The 23053-nt window shown below is 34.4% G+C and overlaps 1 protein-coding gene and 1 long non-coding RNA gene across 2 annotated transcripts; one reads left to right on the top strand and one right to left on the bottom strand.

Annotated features, from left to right (window-relative positions):
* Positions 1-18272: 18272 nt before the first annotated feature.
* On the bottom strand, positions 18273-19265 carry LOC145091671 (uncharacterized). The gene is made up of 2 exons (XR_013702248.1): positions 18639-19265; positions 18273-18565 (listed from the first exon to the last, which is right to left on the bottom strand). It is a non-coding gene; the product is annotated as an uncharacterized LOC145091671 (long non-coding RNA).
* LOC145091670 (transcription factor IIIB) lies at positions 18338-20402 on the top strand. Its single transcript, XM_079029441.1, has 4 exons — positions 18338-18496; positions 19256-19411; positions 19545-19655; positions 19752-20402. The coding sequence occupies exons 2-4, from the start codon at positions 19295-19297 to the stop codon at positions 19983-19985; spliced, it is 462 nt and encodes a 153-aa protein (XP_078885567.1). The 5' UTR covers positions 18338-18496; positions 19256-19294; the 3' UTR covers positions 19986-20402.
* Positions 20403-23053: the final 2651 nt, after the last annotated feature.

The raw sequence follows: 23053 nt of genomic DNA, 5'->3' as shown, positions 1-23053 counted from the left end.
AGATGAATCATTAGATTTAATTGTATAAATACCTGCGAAAGATGGCTTGATCTTTCCTTCCCTTATGTCTTGCAGGTAGTCTGGGCAGATTCTCTTCCAATGCCCTATTTTATGGCAATGATGGCACTCTGCCTCCTTAGGGTTAGGTCAGGGTTTAGCAGGATCAACTTTGGTCCCACTAGAAGAGGAACCATATCGGGACTTTCCGTTGCGGTGGCTCTTAGACAGAGCCTTCCTCTTCTTACCTCTTCCTTGCCCAATGGCCAAAACAGGAGCAGCGGGTGGATTGGGAGTGGGTGCAACAGACTTGTCCTTTAGGTTGTTTTCAGCAACCCTAAGGAGACCTTGGAGCTTGCTTAGGGTGACCTCTTCCTTGTTCATGTGGTAGGACATCCTAAATTGATTGTAACACGGGGGCAAAGAGTGAAGCACCATGTCGATCGCCAAGTCTTCCCCAAAGTCAACATTCAACTTGCGAAGACGATCGACATACCTTTGCATCTTTTGCAGGTGCACGGTAAGAGATTCTCCATGACCCATTTTAGCGGAAATCATGTTTGTGAAAAATCTCATAACGTTCTTGCCTCGCGTTCTGGTGGTATCTCTCCAACAAGTCTTGGTGCATTTCGTATGGATACATGTCCTCATAGGACTTTTGGAATTCGGCATTCATGGTGGCAATCATGATGCAATGTACCTTCATTGCATCATGCTCGTGAGTTTCAAAAACGGTCATTTCAGCCGGAGTAGCGATTTCAGGGTTGATCTTCTCGAGCTTCTCATCGAGGACATACTCCTTGTCCTCATAGCGAGCAATCGTGCGAATGTATCTTATCCATTCGCTAAAGTTCGTCCCATCGAAAGTCACCTTTTGACAAAGGCTCATCAATGTGAATGAACTAGCAGCAACGTTGTTTGCGTTTGACATCTACAAATAGAAAGGACAAAGATAGACTAGAATATGAATCCCTAATTATCACCCAATAAGAAAATTAGGGCTAGGATCCAACAAAAATATTTACATATTAGAAAAGGGATGTCGTAATCTAACATGCAAACAAATTGAAGGTAAGTGAATGACGATTCACTAATTCTCCACCACAAAACATAACTATAAGTTCTAAATGTATTGAGAATTCCTAGGTTTGGATGAGATTCATTGAAACTTTTCAATGGCATGTTTAAATCTCGATATGCCCCTCTCGTTTGTGACTGGGATACCGAGGATCACAAAGTGGGTGTGAATTACCATGCAAATTTACATGGTGCCTTCATTGTAACGATCACCTATTCGATGTGTCGGTAAACCACACACGCTCCATCGAACTATGATAAACAATGAATCACCCTTTGCCACCTTTGCTTATAACCAATTAGTGTGCCGGTAAACCACACGTGCTCCACTAACTTCTTAGCAATGGTGCAAAGTGTAATTTCATGGGATTGCATCAATTCACTTTTCCTAAAGTAAATAAGATTGGGAAATTTTGAAAAACATGTAGTTACTTTGCATTTCGTATTATACTTTTAATGAAGAGATGAGGTTGCCCTATCCTACCCGTTCGGCTAACGACCCTCCACCGATCAAGCAAGCGGTGGGTGTGAGTGTACACCCATTAAGCGCCATTTTATAGGCAGCAACCTTATACCCACCTTATAGACCGACTTCGTGAATGAGGCCTACTAACGGTAAGACTAGCATTTTAATTATACATATATATATATATATATATATATATATATATTAATCTTGTAATATTATATTAGTATAGGGTTGGATTTTAAACTTGTAAAATTCTAGGGTTTGAAATTTAAATTGTCTAAATTAAACTTTTAATCACAAAACATAAATTTCAAAACTTGAGGGCATATTTTAAACTTTTAAAACATAGAGGATCAAATAACAAATAATCTTAATTAACAATTAATTCCATAATTATCCATATTTTATTTATTTAATGATTTCTTGCAAAATAATTTACCAATTCAATTAAATTAATTAATCAATTATCACATAAGGAAACAAATATTTAATTAATTGATAAATATCTTCAATTAGGTCAAGAATATACTCATATATATCATAAAATCGGATTTATATTGATCTAATATGATTAAGGCAAGTATCTCAAAGATAAACAGCAAGAAATCCTGAAGTTTCCTTTTTCTGACGCTCGAACTCGCCGAGTACCCAGATGGACTCGCCGAGTTGAGCCTACTCGCCGAGTACCACCATGGGACTCGCCGAGTTCATCAGCCAGAGGACAGAAAAAACGATTTTTTTTCAGCAACAAACAAGCAATCAGAGTATGAATTCAATAAAAACCAATCTAGGCTCTGATACCACTGATGGGTTTTTGCCATATGAACATCCCTATGTGCACATGCAACCCTAATGCTTGGATCTAGGTTTCTCTAATTGATCATACATTGAATCCAAGACTTCTAATGGCTAATATACAATAATAACAATATGAAATCAAAGATTAGAAGTTTACCTTGAATCACTTGCTTGATCTTGTTGTCCTTGAGGCTTTAGAGTCATAATTGTCACTCCTCTAATGGCCTACAAACACCAACTAGCAAGAAGATGATTTAGGAGAGAGGAGAGGGGAGGAAGAATTCGGCCAGGGTTTCCTTAGAGACAAGTGTGTCGAATTCCCTCAACCCATAGGGTCTATTTATACTAGTAAGGCTCCTAGGGTTTCACCCTTAAACCCTAATTGGATAACTTAAGCCCTAAGCAATCCAAATCCTTTCCATGATAAGCCTTGGACGAAATCTAACCCTATCCAAAGCCCTAGAATTCGTTCCCCCTTATCCCTAAAGGATTTATAGCCCAAAGTACAACTATCAAACAATTGACAGTTTATACCCCTTTATTTAATTAATCTCTTTAAGTCACCAAATTAATTCCAAATTAATTTATGACTTATATTAATCAAATAACAATATTATTATTCCTTATATTATTCTTATAATATATTAATAATATTCCGTCTCTCATTATAAATCATCCTGTCAAGTTGCTATGGTGAAGGCAACCGAAAAGGACCATGCTCAACCGGGTCAAATACTTGCCTAATATAGTTGTAGCCTTAGACACTATTCCAACACCAGGCCCCTCAACCATCAGGTTGGAATGCCAACCTACTATGAGTCCAATCATCCTACCGGGATGGAATACTCCTGGCTCACAACCATCGGGTTGGAATGCCCCACTTCCTATACATACAGTAACTGCTACTACTACTACTACTACTACTACTACTACTATGGGTCCAATCATCCCTCGTGATGGAATACCCCAGGACCCACAACCATCGGGTTGGAATGCCAACATACTACGAGTCCAATCATCCTACATGGATCGAATACTCCTGTCCCACAACCATCGGGTTGGAATGCCAACATACTAGCAAACATGCACACATAACAGGCAACCACATAACGCTCTACAAAACCAACACACTAGGGCCCTATCATCCTACCGGGATGGAATACCCTCTACTACTGCTCAACATACATAACCCGCAGGTATCCTCCTACCAGCGTACATAAGGCAAGACCAACTACCCGTCTATAAATAATCACTACCCAACTACCAGGGCGCTGATCCAACAAAACTAGCCGTCATACAACTATCCATTTCTCTAGGATACTAAGCTAACAAGCATATCCTCATAACACCATCCTGTCTACCAGGATACTACCAAGCATATCATCACATAACATAACGACTCTATCAACAATTTAAAAGGGTCGACCTTGGTGCCTTAGACCCCTGAGTACACTGAGGAAGACTCACCTTGCAACTGCTGGAATCCTGCAAATCTTTGATTGCTGTCTCACCGAAAAATCCCAACTATCATATGAAAATCATCACATAAGAAACCATCACAACTTGCTAGACCAAGGGCCCACAATATTCATTAAGTCCATCATCCTCTCATTGGGCCAAGACCCAAAGTCAAATCCTCTTGCAAAGCTCAATATTGGCCCAATTTACTAAATTGGGCCTACCTCACCAAATGGGACTAGATCCAAGGTCCATAATAATTATTGAGCCCAAAATACTCCATCCATAATATTCAGTCACGGCCCAAGCCCTATTAACCTAATAACAGCCCAACCACTTAAGGCCTAAAGTCACAACCCAACAGAAGGAGTACGTGGGGCGTACCCTCTTGGTACGCTGGGCGTACACCAATGTTCGCGGATTGGAATCGGGACACAGACCCACTACGCTGGGCGTACTACCATTTATGTTGGGCATAACCTTGCTGAACTACAATCCTCCATAAGTTCTTAATGACTTAAGCTCTTAACCCCAAACTTCAGATCCATAGACCAAATATGCCTAGGATTCATAAAGTCTCAAACTTTATTACTTGGGACGCCCATAAAGTCCTTAACCCAAGGTCTTAACCCATTAAGACCCTCCTACTTCTTACATGGGACAACCAAAACCATTGGGACCTCATTTTTCTCACTTAAGACCTCTCCTAAGGTCTGGAAGGACAACTAATCTCGACCAACTCACATCATGCATCAAGATGAGGTTTTTGGGACAAGAATGGTGTCAAAACTCCACAACACATAGATCTACACAATATGATTGTCAAGCTAGAGACTTTATAGCTTAAAAGGGCTCCAAAAGATGATGCCTTTCCAGATCTACGAGCTCCAGCCATCTCACTCCTTCCTTGACAACTTCCTCCTTCTTCTTCTAGGCTCTCCTTTGCCAAACCAAGCTTTCCAAGGGCAAATACCCACAACAATGGAGAAATAACGGCTTCTTAGGGTTTCTGAAGGTAAGAGGGCAGATATGGAGGTTGGGGTTGGAGCCATAAGGTTCCTTATATAGTGGATGGCCCTAAAATTAGGGTTTCTAGATACTAGACGTATGTTGGGCGTACATCCTGTACGCTGGGCGTACGCCCCCCAACACCCACGTTCATTTAATCACTCTACGCTGGGCATACCCACACATGTCCCTTGCATGCATGGCCTTTCCTTGCCAACTCCTTCTAATAAGTGCCATAAGTGGCAATACCTTCAAAGTGCCATAGCTCTTTTATTCTAAGTCCGTTTCTGACGAACTTTATATCCATGAAAAGGTGGCGAGAAGCCCTACACTTCTAGCAACACACCCCGACCCGAAACCTTCTCGAAGAAAAAACCCATTGCCCATAAAAGACCGAAACGCCCTTACTCTTTTGATCTCGGGGAACAATAATTAACTACTCTTAGAACGATGCGTTACAAAAACTACCTAAAGATGCAGCAACTCGTCTTTGACAACAATTATGAAAGCACAAAACTGCTCAAGACCACGAACGAGATGCAAAAGAAATATTAAGCCCTTATTGAAAATCTCAAAAAAGAAGTCAAAAACCTCCCTGACGACAAACATCCCTACTTCTAATATGTTTGTATGTTTAATGCATTTTGGTTTAAATAATCTTTTGTTGTGTTAAACCATCTTCATTTTCTAAATATAATGTAGTGCTTTCTATGTAAGTCGTATGAAGACCCCTTCTGTATATGTAATATGTTTTCATTAATATTATAGTATGTTCTATCATTTGGTACAACTTGAAATAAGGAAAAAAACAAACACAATGCCAAAGGCGCATGCAATTCCCCTCTAGTTTCTTTATGGATTTATATAAACGGAAGCAACCACATCAAATGGTAACACCTACCTTATGTTGGATTTTATATAGGCAGTTGGAAACTATTTTATCAATTTCCATTAATATAAGAGATTGTTGGAAAAAAGATGACTGATAAATTAGTAACCAAAGTTGAGGGGTTGAATGGTGTATAATCAAAAATTGTTGTTTATTTTTCGGTTACAATTTGTAATTAAGAACAATATTAAATATAATGTCGATTATGAACTGTGTTTTAATGTCAATCTAATTATAGGTTATGGTTATATCGTACAAGTACAACTTTTCTACCACAATTTAAAAACACCAAAAAAGTGATACTCAAGGTAACATCCAGGCCTAGAAAGGTTCGGGTGATCTTAAAGAACCGCTTGTAGCTGTTGTATTATGGGAAACAAACGTTCAATTGCTGACAAACTTATTTTAAGGACATTATGTTAAACAAATACATTAGCTTTTCGTATTTTTCTGTTTCATTTTTGTTTATCTCGTTTATAGTTTCTTACAATATACCCATCACACCTCGACCCCCCCCCCCTAAATATTTGCGACATAAAATATTATGAATTAACTTTCTAAAAAATATTACTAATGATAATTAATTAAAGTTAATTATAATCCGTAATAAATTAATTACAAGAAACCTGTTGAATTCATCAAAGTTGGGTATCAAAGCCAAATACTCCTTTATAACATACTGTTTAGCCAACCGCCCATTGAAACCCTTCTCTAACAGATATAAGACACGAATCACATCCTCGTCTGATAAGTCATTAAGTGAATGCTCAAACACATTCTTCACATCGTCTAATTTGACGACAACATTCCTCGCAGCCATAGGAAACACACAGGAATGTAAGGCGGCGTCGGAACCGGACGCAGGAAAATAATCTCCAAAATGGAAGACGATGACAAGACAATTTTTTTTCAGAAAGACAGATCGTAACCTCCAATCTCAAAAACCAATTTCTTCGCTTCACTTCGGGGGTCCATGATAACTTTGTGGTAAAATACATATTGTAGAAGCAAATGATCCACATCTACATTGTGAATGTCAAACCACCTCCTAAAACATGAATTTCGGAACACAGTCTCGCATGTCGGTCTGTCTGTCACTGCTACAAGAATTTCCCTTTCGATTTTGGGTTTTCAGTATAGTGTAATGGATGCATCAAAAACCTTGTCGTGCTGCACAAATAAAAAAGTTGTTATAACCCAACTCTGGAACGAAAACTGACCAATATTCCGAACCAATATTTCAGACTAGTTCGTCGTGTTCCAAACCAAATTTTCACATTTCGGAATGTTCCATAACGAAATTTTATATTTCGGAACACTACATTTCGATGTTAACTAACACTATCTAAACATCTAGACTACTTTTGGGTTGGTTCTACTTCAATGACATCTTTAATTAAAAACTTCAGAACGTTTTTAGTTCATTCTGGAGGTGTTCTACACACTCCAGAACAGTAGTTCTTGGTGAATATTCACGTTATACAAACAAGCAAACTAGGTTTTTGGAGTGAAGAACTTATCCATAAAATAACCATGTCATAGTGGTCATCTTCCATATCGGAGTTATGTGTCGGAGATCGGAATCGAAATTGAAATTCTGTGTCAGAATCGCATTAGAATGTCGGAGCAAGATCCAGGTTGAAGTCGAGAAGTCGAGGGTCCGAATGTTTTCAAAATATATATCGTATTTTGAAATTCAAATTTACGATCCGGAACACGTGCGTAAACTCTGAAATGGGCATTCCGGAAGCAATGCAATGGGCTGACCCACCTGAAAATGAGTTTGAAATACGTTCCGAAACAACCTATTATGGAGAATGTGGTTATTTTGAAAAGAATGAGTTATATTTTTAAAAAATACGCAAACAGTGGTTAGTTTACTCAATTTCCCTTTTTTTTATGTCTCAATATCATTTACGAAAGGAGGAAAAAAATTGAGGTCTATTTTTTCCGATTCCTGTGATCATCTCCTGCCTATGCCTTCTTCACGACAACTTTTTTGTTGGTAATTTGATTTCTTCTCACACTTGGTCGCTTGCTCGATTACAGACTCATCATGAAACATATATTATTTAATTTTCCATCTTTAACGCTTTATATTTTAGTTTAATTTATTTATTCAAACTGAAAACCTAATTAGCCCGTTGTTAAATTGTTATGTTGTGGGTGATATTAGGTTTAAATCTCTAATTATGAATTTTAAATCTTTAATTGTGCTTGTAGGGATTAAATGCAGATTTTAATGATTTAGAAAAGGTGTATTTTGATGGTTAACTTAAAAACTATTATACTCTTTCATTGATGATGATAAATTTGGTAATTCAAAGGACATTACATACCTTTCTTGTTTAACGGTGGAAACCGAAAAACAACGTTCTTTTTCTTTGGTTTATAAGTTATTAAAGTTGACTATTGTTTTTCCCGCCGCAACGACAACCATTGAAAGATGTTTTTCCGCAATGAAGCTCTTGAAAACTGACTTGCGTAATAAAATATGTGATGATTTTATGAACGATGCTTTGATTTGTAGTGTAGAAAAAAAAACACTTTGGGTGTTAAGATCGAACAGGTGATGTAACGCTTTTAAAAATGGGTGAACGAAGATGTCAACTTTGAAATGGAAGACTTTTGCGGCAGTTATAATTTAATGGAAGAATTTTGCGGCAATTATAATTTCTATTGAAATTGTAATTCAAAAGAAAAAACATCTTATTATTGTTTATTGGAATTTTTTTGTACAACCCCTTGAAAAAAAATTGGTTCCGCCGTAGTAAAAGAAAAATGTTAATTATACAATGTCAGTAGATACATAATCGAAAATTAAGTAACCAAAATTGAGAAGTTAAATAATTTATTTAAAACCAGTGTAGCTACCCATGCTTCACATGGGTGAATGTATTCCATTTTTTGTTCTCTTGTTTCTATATGGTAGTGTAAGTTGGGTTTGAAGATAAACGTTCTTAATATTAGAACGTCTGCAAACTGGTGTTGGTATAGGAACATTGCAAAAACCATCTAACACATGGAAAACATTGAAAAAAGAAGACAGAAGTGAGTTTATGTTCTTATGTCTCCTCTTGTATGACTTCCTGCATCTCTTCATACATTTTGATTTCTTTTTTGGTGAGTAGGATTGACATACGGATGCACCTCAAACCCTCTATACCTGCACTTCGTAAAGTCGATAGGTGTTGTAGTGTGAGAGATTGGGAGATTAATGAGAGTTGGCATGACATGCTGTTTGTTGTTTTACCTTTTCTTTGGAGTTGTTGATAGATCTTTGCGTAAGTAATTTCTAATATGTTTTTGGTTTGTTGATGTTGCTGAATGAGATTTTCTATTGAAATTCTCATGTTTTCCTTGGCTGGAGCTTCTGGTTTCTTCGTGATGGTTCACCCCATCCCCATCCCAAACTTCACCAACTTCACCCCATCCTCATGTCATGACCAATATGTCGCTGCATCCAAAACTAATAAAAAAGGATTAGTTTACTTTTTGCACATTTCTTATACCCAAATTTGACCAATATGTCGTTGCATCCAAAACTGATAAAAAAGAATTAGTTTACTTTTTGCACATTTCTTATACCCAAATTTAAATCATGCACTACTATTGATACATCCACATATATTAACTTTACAAATATTAGACAAAATGTAAACATAAACTAAGGAATATTAAAAAAAAACTTCATTAGATGTAATTTTCTGGAAAATTATAAAGTTTCAAAGTTATAAACTAAAATCTCTTTTATCACCTACCCAAAAAGGAAGTCATAATGTTACGTGGTGTTAGTTAACTATAGAGACTCCAAAGATTAAGTTGACCATTTTGCCCTTGGTGCTATATTGATGAATCTGTGGGTAATATTATTAGTGATGTTGTTTTATCTGGTGCTTTCGTTGGGGATACAAATTTGTGAATAAGCTCATGTGGTAATTCATCCATATGTCTATGAGCCTTCACAAACAATTTTAAGAAAAACAACAAACACCCAAAGTCAAATCAGATCTACATCACCATCATTCATTAATGCAAGTAAACAAAAAGGGGAAGTTAATAATATAATTAATATAAAATGGTATAAATTCTACTGACAAAAAGAAAAGGTAAGCATATAATCATCATATTGCTTAACTAAACTTCATTTATAAAAGATTAACAGCTTATTAAGAAAAATAATACTATAAACATCCATATTGATGACATTAGCTTACCATTAAATGATAAATAAGATTAAATCTTTAAAAGGTGAAAGATAAAAGAATTTCCTTGTTTCACTTCTATTCACAACAAATGCATTACCCTCTTCCCCATTCTCATCATAATGTTGCAGCCCTTCGTACTTACATATAATATTATCAATCGATTCTCTAAAATTTGTTTTTTCTTCCTTTCCATGCTTCAACAATCATTAATTAAAAAAAAGTCAAAATAGACAAAACGAAACATGATCAATAATATTATTTTTAAGGACCAAAAAAATGTCATTGTTTCGTGGTTAGTTTTCTAATAATACTTGAGTCGATGCAGAGATAAAGAAGTGAGTCCATGCTACAATGTCTTTGTACCGTTATGATTGATTTGTTGCTGACCGATTAGTAAAAATGTCTAAGGATCGATGCAGAGATAAGATAACCAACTTACCAAATTGTAAGCATGTGTAAGCTTCGGAAATCTACTAATAGATTTTTATTAAAAAAAAAAGACAACCTCAAGCAATGATCGTAAGCAGAAATATGGAGGTGTTGACACAAAAAAAAGTCATACTAGGCATCCCCTTTCAGTGACAACTATAAAGTGCATATCCATACTAATATATAATTGAAAATTTGTAGCAATAGACCAAGTTATGAGAGACTATGTGTAATACCATTTTAGATTCTAGTGTGTGGTTGGGGGAGAAGGTATTTTAAGTTTAGGTTCTACTGATCTTCTTGTGGTATTGTTGGTAAGTTTCTAGACTTGCTAACATATCACAACCATTATAGGGCATGTGCTAATCACTCCTAGGACCAGCATAGTTGATCAGGCTATGCCATTCCCAGGACTGACCATACATCCCCGAGCTTACCTGTGATATTTAACAATCGTAATACTTTTGTTCTTGTCATTGTGACACTGATTTTAGTATGAATGCAGACTAGTATACTTAATTAAATATTTTAATATTTAAAGTATAGACTCTTGGTTAGAGTGTTTTAATCCCAAATGGGTTTATAGTTAGTATATCATTTATGGGTTGATATACTTAATTCACTATAAACAATGCTCTGATACCAATCTGTCACACCCCAAAACCAAGAACGGCGGAAATCGTTATGGGGTGGAGGACGTCATGTATAATATCACAACACAGTATAACAGTAAATAAGTAAACAACATCATCCATTGCATTAAATATATAATTTTAATACAAGTGTGTTCTATACAGTTATAGACACTAAAAAGTAAATCAAAATAATAAGATGAGTCTTGGATGCGCTCCATCTTCTCAAAAGCTGGCCTCGGTACCTGTCTACTGTCGACCTGAGAATACAAGTTATTTTGAAAGAGTTTATCAGCATTAAGCTGGTGAGTTCATAAGTATTTAGTGTCGGTGTTTGTTATCAAAACGTTTGAACATGTCTTAAGTGTAAGTTTGTAAAATGTATGTAAATGTTTGTAAGTGTTTGTAAAAGTTTGAATCTCTCAGAAAAACCTATATTTTCTAGTAAAGTAGCCTTGTACCAAGGCTTAACTGTTTTGTATGTTCGTTTGTTGTAAAAGTGTGTAATTTCCCAAGTGTAACTATCATTAACAAAATATAGTTTGTACATTAATGTTTAAGTGAATTAATCACTAAATATATGTAAGGGGTAAATTATTGTAGTACTGTAGTGTTGTATTATAGGAACTACTGCTGTACTAACTACCTTAAACCGGATTTATATTAAGGTATCATGTGATTAATTGTACCATACTATCGACTGGATAAACAACGACAAATGTAGGTCGTAAAAAGAAATGACGTTTGGCACCCACATACCGGCAGGTCCGGCTGTAGCTAGCAGCAAGGTGTAAGATAGTCAATCCAGTACAGATCTATACGCAAACTCACGCTCTCCCTCCAAGAGAATTCTGGCTACAACTCGGGCCATGACATTTAAGGCATGCTCTGATACAGTGGATCACAATTGTTAACGTATTCATGTATATGTAATGTAATGTTACTTGTTCTAGTATCGTTGTATATGTTCTCTTCCTAGTATAGTTGTATATGTTCTCTTTCTAGTATAGTTGTATATGTTCTCTTTCTAGTATAGTTGTATATGTTCTTCTCCTAGTATAGTTGTATATGTACTCATAGTAATGTAATGTATATGTTCTCATAGTAATAAGTATTGACTCATGAATGAACTGACTCATTGATATAGCAATAGTATAAGTATGATCCTGTGCTACCCCGATGGTAGCTTACTAATGATGTAACTAGTACGCATGAATATGGAAGCACTTTTATGTTTATATATGTACACAAGATATATAATCAATATTGAAACGACCTTCGGACGACTACCCGATATCCCACCAGACCACATCCAAATCGAGGAAAAGGAAACAGGGAGGACGGCCTTCCTAAGTCTTTTAAACATTGCTTATATAACTATACATATACGGGCATGCAATTTATTATAAGTATAACAAAGTTTAAGTAAAAGTATTTGATAACTAAAAGAGTTTGTAAATCAGTTTGAAGTAAAACAGTTTGATAAACAATTTGAACGGAAATAAAATCATTGGTTTTGTAGTTATTAATCACATATGATTGATGTAATAACCATAAATATTCAACTTGTATTCCCCCCATAAAAGCATTTAAAACATTTAGAAGTATTTCAAAGATTAAGTAAAGGGATATGAACTCACTTGTGGTGAGTGGACTGGATTGAGGTGGCGGATATTGTGCTAGGTGGCAAACGGAGACTTGTTCACACGCACGAGCCTAGTTATCATATAATGAGCATATATATATATATATATATATATATATATATATATATATATATATATATATATATATATATAAATAAATAATTAGCCAAATAATAACTAATAAATTAAGTTGGGACACTCTAGAACATGAACACACTTTGTATAAGTGTTATAAGTCCTAAGGGTTGCCTCTAAGTTGTTGTGGGACAAGGCTAAAGGGGTTTAAAGTTCCCAAGGACCTTATACTTGAGTTTACTCTCCATATAGCCTCACACATGGAGTTTACGGTTGTAAAATCTTGAGTTTACGACCGTAAACTCCAAGACTTAATGTCCTTGGTTGTTTTGAGGTGTTAAATGATCCCTAGAAGTATTCCAACTTGGTGGTTTAATTCTTGGAAGGGTTTAGGGCATAGAAACACTCCTTTGAGGAGTTTACGGCCCCAAGGCCAATTCCTTTGGAGTTTACGGCCGTAAACTCCCTTGTAATGATGTTTTTGATGCTTTCAAGTCCCTTGCACATGTAGTATAGGTCTTAGACTTTTATCCCAAGCATATGAAGGCCTTAGTCACACTTGGGTGCCTTTGTTTGATGTTCACGGCCCAAGAACCTTATTAGGGCTGTGAACTCACTTTGAGGGGTGCCTTTGATGTTTTAAAGTCCACAAATTAGTTATGATAAAATAGAGGTTAGAGTCCAAGGCTTTAGGAGTGATTTAAACACTCTTTGGCCCTTGATTTTGGAGTTCACGGTCCAAGAACTTCTTGGGCCGTGAACACCTAGATCTTGGTGTTTTTGATTGTTTTCTAGTCTTAAATACACTTATAAATAAGCCTAATTCCGTCACTTATCATGGGGAAAAGACTAGGTAGCATTTAAGCCTCATATTGGAGTTTACTCTCCAAGAACGTTCTTGGGCGGTAAACTCCCGAATCTCACAGATTTGATATGTAATCTATGTTATTAAGCACATAATAAGCATTATAAGACAACTAGAGAAGTGTACTCACGATTTGGGAAGAAAACCCGAAGATCTGTGAGAGAGAAAATGGCTTTTCTCTAGTTGAAAATGCGAATAATGAATGAATTTGGTTCAGAATTCTATTTATAGTCCTGAGATATTTTTGGCAGAAAATATTTTTATTCCCGAAATGATTTCTAATATAACAGAGTGTTGAAATAACAGTGTTGCATGAAACCCTAGTGCATCCACTCTCCTGATATTTTCTGAAGTGTAAACCATGAAGTACTCAAACTTATACGAAAAAGTCTGAAAATTAACTATGACTTTTATAACTTCTATTGAAGTGATATTGTTTGTACAGAATGGAAATTTCGGGTTGTCACATCATATCAGTCCAAGAGTTGCATGAAGCGACCAATATGCCCTTATCATCTCTGCTAAGCCAAATATAGAAAAATAGTAAGAACATTAAATCTAAGTCACATCATATCAGTCCAAGAGTTGCATGAAGCGACCAATATGCCCTTATCATCTCTGCTAAGCCAAATATAGAAAAATAGTAAGAACATTAAATCTAAAAAATGGTTGTTATTCCTTCTAAATCCCATCAAAATCAATATTATTAATAATTTCCATTGGTTTCAATGCCCTATACGATTGTACACTTATAGTGTATACAATAAGTTTAGGGATGTTTGTAACACCTTGTTTCGAGTCATTTCTTAATTCGGGGCCATGACCTGAAGATCAATTGTTATAAGGCTTCAGGTTTTGGGAAAGATATGTTTGGACCCATTTGGATATGGATAATGTAGATTCTGTAATCCAATAGTTCGGTTTGTGCTTTTGAGCTCACATGTATAATGGTAAAAGTGATGGTTCAGGACTTTCTTAAGTTAAGGATTTAAGTTCGGAAAGTTTTAAGGCAAAGGAGAGTTGACAGGAGTGTAGTGCTTCTCATTACCTTTTCGAGCTTATAAAGAACGTCGAAAATGAATTTGGAATGCGGAAGTAATGGCCATTAGAAGTTACGAAAATTTTGGGTTAAGCCAAATATGTTGGATGTACAGGGTGTACGCTGGACTTACTGGGCATGAGTGATCACGGATGACCAGCCTGGTACGTTAGGCGTACCAGGACTATGTTGGGCATACTTGAACCATACTCAAACCCTAATTTTGGGTCTTGGACCCTATTTAAAGTCCTTAACTCATTTCCAACCCTTCTTATCTTTAGCCTTTATCCTCTCTAACCCTAAACTTGAAACCCTAGCCTCCTTTGAAAGATTATTGAGCCTTTAAGATATTTTGGTTGTTTTTTGGTGCATTTGGGAGAAGAAGAACCCTTTGGAGAAGTGTTGGTTGTCTTGGAGCTTATAGATCCAGACCTTGTTCACCTTGATCTAGCCTGTGAAGGTATAAAGTTTTAATCTTGATGGCTCATTTATTATATCTTGCTTATGAGTGGGTTTTTTGTGCTTTTTTGTCCCATGAGTTGATTCTTGAGAGTAAATGCTACTCCAGAAGTTTTGAGTTGTTTGTTTTTGATGTTTTGATGTTTTGAGGTCCCTTATTCACGCAAACATGTTTTGATAACATTCAATCTTAAAGAAAAAAATCCCTATCATCAAACATAGGGTTAAACTGATACCCCACCTGAGAATTAAGATGAAGGCATAGGTTACGGCATTGCATTTTCATTTTCAATAGATATTGAAAAAAAAAACTAGAAAAGCTAACAAAAAACTTTGAACATACCTTCTCCTTGAAGTGAGTCTTCATAACATATTGAAGAAATCATAATTACCATCGATTGAGCAGTTCTTGTTAATGGCGGTCCATCGGAAGCGAGGGTCTTCAGCGATGATGGGTAAAAAGCCCATAATACGCCTTCAAAATACCGAGTGCAAGAGTGAAGTCACAAGGTAGAACACCGCCGATGTACTGTCCGGCGATTAGCAGCGCTGGTGTTGATCACCACCACTTGTGCTGTTATGGTTGTGGTTCTGTGAATGACGAACAGAGACACCAGAACACACACAAATTTCTCGGGTGAAGTTGCTGGTTCGATTCCGCCGAGAAGAACCAATGACATCGAAAATAATCGTTTCTTGAGTGGAGCAACAAAGTGGTAGAAAAGGAGAGAGTCAATTGTTTTATGAAGATCCAATGGAGTACATTCTAGAAAAGAAGAAGCCAATGAGATATAGATGAAGCACAATCGATGAGAAAGATAGTAAAAAACGGTGAAAATTAACCCTGATAAACAACTAACCTACAACTAACCTCACCGCCCAGGGTAAGCTACTACTTCATGAGAATGTGGTGATTACATTAATATATTAATCATTTGTATTCGACAGATAGTAATAGTAATTTTTTTTCTTGTCTTATTATTTTATTAGGCGAATGCCCGCGTGTTGCATATAAACACCTATATAGTTGAAGTCTTTACAAATATATGTTTTTTTTTTAAAATATAACAATAACGTTGTTGTTAAATTTTATATAATAATTTATATACTAAATCGATATAATCTATTGATTATCTTGAATTATATTATAATATATACATCTATTATAACTGCATAATCTCAATCGTTTGAATGACATCTATCCGTGAGTTATACATGAATAAAATTAAATATAATATGATCACCTATATATATATATATATATATATATATATATATATATATATATATATACATATATCATATTCTAGGCGAATGCCCACGTGTTGCGTAGAAACACCTATATAGTTAAAGTCTTTACAAATATATGTTTTTTAAATATAGCAATAACGTTGTTGGTAAATTTGATATAATAATTCATATATACTAAATTGATATAATATAATGATTATTTTGAATTAATGATAATATATACATCTATTATAACTATTATAATTGAATAATCTTAATTGCTTGAATGACTTCTATCCGCGAGTTACACATTAATAAAATTAAATATAATATATGGTTTAATGTTTTTATAGTTTTTGTTATTGTTAATTAATCTTTTAAAATTTATTTGCTTAATGTTTTAATTTATATCATTATAATTATTTAAAACATCAAACATTGTTTTTTGATTTTAAAGCTAACAATATAATCATTTATATAGAGTTATTTTTAACTATTGTTATTATAATTTATTTTAAGTTGCTTATTTGAAAATTTTTAACAATTATAAAAATATCTTTAGGAAATATTTTAGTTAATTACAATTTAGTTTTTGTATTTATCACTAAATTTTATCACTTTTAACTATTTACAAAATACTATTTGTTTTTTTAAGTGGAACTAAAATTTATATTTAAGTTGACACTATAATATTATATTTAAATTAACAATTTAAGTATTTTGTCCAAACTGTTCAAAAGTTATAGCTTTAAACTGATAATTGTTTACATACAATAACATTTTAAATATAATAAGTTAAGTATAATATGTTAAAAGTTAAAGACATAACTTTATAAGTTATAAGTAGAAACAAATATATTATTTTAAAATTGAAATTTAGTTTATTTATGATTACACTTTAGGTTTGATATTTATTTAACCTTATTAACCAACTTATAATCATTATTAGAAAGACACTATAATTTATCACTTTTAATTATTTACAAAATATTCTTTAGGTTGTTTAAGTTAAACTAAAATTTATATTTAATTTGACACTATAATGTTATATTTAAATTAACAATTTAAATATTTTGTCCAAACTGTTCAAAGTTGTAGCTTTAAACTGATAAAGATTTACATACAACAATATTTTAAATCTAATAAATTAAGTATAATATGTTAAAAGTTAAAAACATAACTTTATAAGTAGAAGTAAATATATTGTTTTAAAATTGAAATTTAGTTTATTTATGATTACACTTTAGGTTTGATATTTATTTAACCTTATTAACCAACTTATAATTATTATTAAAAATAAATTAAAAATCATTGAAGTTTCAAATGAATGTGGTGAAAAAAAATGCATGAAAATTTCAAATGAATATACTGAAATAACAAATCCTTCTTTATAGTAGGAGTGAGTGCGATGCGTTTATTGGCAAAAATCTCACCACTAACCGCAAATGCGGTTAATCCATTTTCAAAACCGTTTGGTGCGATTATTTTTGCGTTGTGGTTAGGCGGTTATTTTTGCGGTACAGTTTTGTTTTTGTGTGTTTCGGTTATTAACCACATGGATTTGGTGCGGTTATGCTGTGTGGTTTTTAACCGCACTTTAGAGTTCAAACAGTTTTAAGATTTTAACATATTACTTGTAATAATAAAAAACCACAAGGTATAAAACAATTAACTTAAATTACAAACGACTAATATCTTAAAAACTTTAAATAACTAGTAATTAACAATAAATACCTTAAAATTGTCAAATTTCATCATTTTCCAAAGTTAAACATACAAAAAAATTAACACTTTTGTCTTCTAGAATTTTATCATTCTTTCATCCATGAAACTTGTCTTATTTTTAATATTTAATATATTAATAATTAATAAAAAATTGTATATAATATATGTAGTGCGGTTTATCGGTTTTTATTGCGGTTGCGGTTTATACGATTTTTACGGTTAATTTTAATTGCGGTGCGGTTTTTGTTTAATTTTATTTAGGGTGCGGTTTTTGTCTGAATGATATATTGAATGATATATGATTAATATATATTACTCCCTTTAATTTAGTTATACAATGCCCATTTAACCCCATCGACTTCTCTATCGCTACTCTCACCGGTCACCTCGACGCAACTACGAACTGATATCACTGCATCTAGTCTCACCCTCGAGCCTCGACGAACTACTGCTGCTGATTTCTCTCTCGCTGTCTCTCGATCTTCTTGTCAGGTAGATCCTCCAATTTTCGTAATTTGTAAATCCTTCGTACGAAACAATTGAATGCATAAACTATAAAAACTGAAGTCGAAAATCATTTGAAGAATCGGTGAATAATGATTGAAAAACATGATTTAGGGTTATAATTACGCACCTGTACACAACACACACACACACATACGCACAGTCGATGCCCTCCTGGTGCCACGAGTAATGGTTTTGGCGTTGATTGCTTGTATGAATCGTCAATTATCGCATACGACCTGTTTTTCCCCGCTGCTGTTTAAAACCAAAACCTCCCTTTAATTTCACGAGTTTCCCGTTACAAGATGCAATCTGTCACTATGCTTATCTTTATATTTTTTCGTACTTGGTTATTGAGGTTTCCAGATGATAAATAAATTAGGTATCCAGATTAGTCTCCAGTTTTACACGATGAATGCACTCTGTCACTACACCTGAAAATCTTCTTATGTTAGGAGTCAGCTTCCTCACCAAGGAGAAAGTGAATTATGATATACCCAACATAAACAACCTAGGTAAGAGTCCAACATGATTGATAGAAAGAATATCTTTCAAAGAAAAGCTGATCATAAAAGAATCATACAAAGAAACGATGAAAATGGACAGTAGTTGGATTTAGTTTAAGCTAATATCATCACTAACTATTACTTTATTAGGTATATAGTGGGTCAAGAAATCCTTTGTAAAAAAATACTGCAAGTTAACAGATTTTTATGATAACAAACTGATATGTATTGATGATTTTAGTGTCATCAAGCTGATAAACTCAAGTGGCATTGCAAAACGATGAATAAGTTAATTGATTTTGGGAAGAAAGCTATGTTCTACGTTAGGGTTTTATCAGGTTATGAAGAACGCCGTATCAGATCTTATCGATTGGATCTTGAAAAACGTATTATTGAGGTAAGCACTTCACAGTCTTTTTTGAAATCTTTTCAAGTTCATAGATTTTAATGATAACAAAGTGATATCTTGTTGGTGATTAGTGTGATTTAGTTTCTGTGTTTCATCTTTTTCCTTGTATTCATTCCTGTAGGCAGAACGGAAGAAAGCAGAGATTAGAAAGATCCCTGAACAGCTTATTTTATCTGAGGTTAGACAAATGGTGGAGGAGATGAAAGCTGTAAACAAGCAGTTAGAGGACACGGTAGGTTTTATAACAAAATATCTTATGATATTATCATCCTACTTTTGATGAAAATATTTGGGAGTTATGTTTGAAGAGTTGGGTGATTAACTGCAGGAGGCTGCCATTAATGAATACTTCTCACCAGTTGATAAGCAAGCGGAAATGATAGTTGAAATGCAGCTGAAAGAGGAGGAGAAGACAATGAAGCAGATGATGCAAACCATGAAAGCACAGGCTTTTCTAGATCAAGAAGAAGCCCACAAAAATGCAAATCTCAAAATTTCTGAGACAAAACAAGAGACTCCAGACAATGATTCCACTAACATCACCAAAGCTCAAGCAGGATGATAAAACAACAATCATCAAAAGTGATCTTGGTATGTGTTTACAAGAAATTATGCACTGATGATTTTTATATCTACATATAATATATAAGATGGTGAGAATACAATTTCAAGAAATTGTTGTTATGAATGAACTTTCCAGCAATTGGAGAAGATTTGGGGCATCTGTTGGGGTAAAATCCGTTTTTTCCTAAACCTAGATGTTTTAGAAGTTGTGTTGATTAAGATGTTTTAGATGATGGTTTTGTTGTCTAGTCCTCTATTTTGGAGAAAGAGGATTTTTCATTGAGTTTTTGAAGGATTGTTGTAATAAAAGATGGTTTTTAGGCTTAGAGTGTTGTTACAATGTTACTAGACTAACTAACATAGGTGTTTTTAAGATGCTAAATTATGCCAAAAAGTGTTTTTGGTGTTTCTGTTATCTGTCTATGGGAAAAATGTGAACCGTATCAAAACCAAAAACTAAGATTTTAACCGGTTAGACGTTTAACTAAACCGAAAAGTAAAATGAAATAAAATAGAAAAAGATTCATTTTACCAGAACTAAAGACTAGTAGCCTAGTAGGGTTTGAGGTTCATTTTTCAATTTCATGTTTTGAATAGCCTTGGTCTTGGAAGAAGGGGTGCATAGCATACTAGGATTGATGCACCACCACACGATTGACAAGGAACATGTCTCCACTGGTGCTCGGGACATTCGCCCACAAACCAAAACAACTAGTCCTAAAAAGTTCCTAATAAGGTAGGGAAGAACCTCACAATCTTATTAGAATGAATAAATTACATGAATGGTCCATGAGATTTGGGGCAATCAACATGTTTGATCCCTATTTTTTTTAATCAAACCATTATGTGGCTTGGTTTTGTTTTGGATCTAGTCTCTACGATATTTGAAATGACATTTATACCATTTCCTATTTCTTTTATTATCTGATTAGGAAAAAGATTTTAAATAAGAAATACACTGCCGCTGAAAACTTCTTAAAGCCACCATTGACTGTCAACCATGCGCCACCACCTTTGTACTTCGCCGCATAAACCTCTCTAAAGCCACCATTGACCATCGAACGTCGACATCCTCCATCACACCTCTTTTCCGCCATAAACTTCTCTAAAGCAACCACCGAGCGCTGATATGCACTTTAAAGCCGCCACCTGCTGTCAACATTCACCACCACCTCTCTATCTCTGTACTGTGTCGGAAACCTCTCTAAAGCTACCATCGAGCGTCAATCTATACTCCAAAGCCATCGTATTTCTCTGAAACAGGTATCGTTGGGTTTAAAAAACAAAGCATAGATCAGAAACAACCATCATCATCATCTCTCTCTCTCTCTCTCTCTCTCTCTCCCACTCGCTTTGTCGTTGGGAACATTTGAAGAAAGTGTTGACGAAGAACCGATGGCCTGCGAGCACCAAGATAGCTTTCAAATATCACCTGCTTCATTAATCTTCTTCTCAGAAATGAGATTTCGATTTCTGATTTCTAGGTTTCATCATCCATTGATTTTCAAATGATTCGAAGATTGCTAAAATTAGAGGCTTTTGTTGTTTAACTGGTTCGAATTTTAAGATAACAATGAAAATGCTGTTTTGTTGGCTTTCTTGATTTATGGTTTTTTGTTAATTATGTTTTCCTAGTGATTGAATACGATTTTGAGGTGGTGATTAGTGGCGGTGGTCGGAATTGTTGTGTTGATGGTGGTTGTCGGAATTGTGGTGTTGATGGTAATTGTTGTGTTGATTAGTGGCGGTGGTCGGAATTGTGGTGTTGATGGTAATTATAGGTAGTTGTTGTTGAATCTTTGAACAAGTAGTGTGTGAGTGAGGATATGGAGTGAAATCAGTGGGTCCCAATAAATAAATAGACAAAATAAAATATATAAATAAATAACAAAAAGTAATAAAATTTTAAAAAAAGAAATGAATAAAAGAAAATACAAGTTAAAGTTTGAGTGATCATCCGAGTTGCTAAAAAGATGTTAAAAATCAAATATAAAGATTACTTCAAAACCTTACGACTGTCTGTAGGGCCCTACAAGTTAAAGTTTAACTTGTATGATTTTGTTTCTTGCGTTTGAATTTGTTCATCTTCTTCATCTCCCAGAAATATGAAATCGAAAAAGGTTGCAGGTTTGATTTTACGGTTGAATTTGTTCACCTTCAAAGGATGTGTTGGAGATGAAAGAAACTGGAAAGATCGAATTTGAGAATCCGTTGATTGAATTTCATAAATTTTTATCTAAAAGTAAAATGAAAAAGGAAGAGGTGAGGATACGGATGCTAGAGAGGAAATGGAGACGGAGATGAAAACAAAACAGGAGAAATATGCCGACTAAGAAGGGATATAGGCTTACCCCTTCACCTCTCCTGTAAATGACCTTTTAAACCCATAATATTCAAGTTTATGCCTCTAGAAAGCCAAAATAAAACATGAGGAACTTTTAAATCGAAACACAAAAGTTTACACAAAAGTTTACAGGGTATTAGTGACATTCACCCTTTAATATATTCAATTCAAGTACATTAAGTGGTTAAAAACCCATATATATGATTTTTTTATATCTTTTAGTTTATGTCAACCTTTTGCTAGTTTGTACTCGGCCGTTCTAAAATATTGATTCTTGGTTTGGATATACCTTCAAGGTAAGGGCTACATCGTAAATAAATAATTATTATAAAATAGTTGTTCGAAATTTAATAAAACATATCCATTTTATTAAACTTTGGATACGTTTAAGTATAAATAAATATTGTTTATATTATTAATCCTTAGTGAGTTATATTCTTCGTGAGAGCTTCAAAACAACATTGTGTCTAAAATAGAGAATGTGTGAATGAGATATTGATGCTCAAATATGAGTATTTGAAAATAAAATGGTTATAGGAGTGACTCTCAGATAGAAAAATGAGCAAACTTTTAGTGAGTTTATAAGATACATAATAAATTTATAAGCTTTTATGTATGGTTTTACTCCAAAACCTATGCATGCACAAGGATGGTGCAAATTATGGATTTTATAGACAAAAACCACCGAACTCGTGTGTAGGTGTGACCAGCGGACATGAATG

Source organism: Lactuca serriola, chromosome 3 (genome assembly GCF_051521515.1).
Source record: "Lactuca serriola cultivar US96UC23 chromosome 3, Lser_US96UC23_V15, whole genome shotgun sequence".
Classification (NCBI taxonomy): Eukaryota; Viridiplantae; Streptophyta; class Magnoliopsida; order Asterales; family Asteraceae; genus Lactuca; species Lactuca serriola.
The sequence above is the reverse complement of the archived record's forward strand: the minus strand, read 5'-3'. Positions and strand labels throughout refer to the sequence as shown.

Bases quoted from the DNA above. Each gene is read 5' to 3' on its own strand.
- LOC145091670 (XM_079029441.1), top strand. From the start codon at position 19,295: ATGAATAAGTTAATTGATTTTGGGAAGAAAGCTATGTTCTACGTTAGG. The intron at 19,412-19,544 runs GTAAGCACTTCA...TCATTCCTGTAG, and splicing joins TTGAAAAACGTATTATTGAG to GCAGAACGGAAGAAAGCAGA. The intron at 19,656-19,751 runs GTAGGTTTTATA...GATTAACTGCAG, and splicing joins ACAAGCAGTTAGAGGACACG to GAGGCTGCCATTAATGAATA.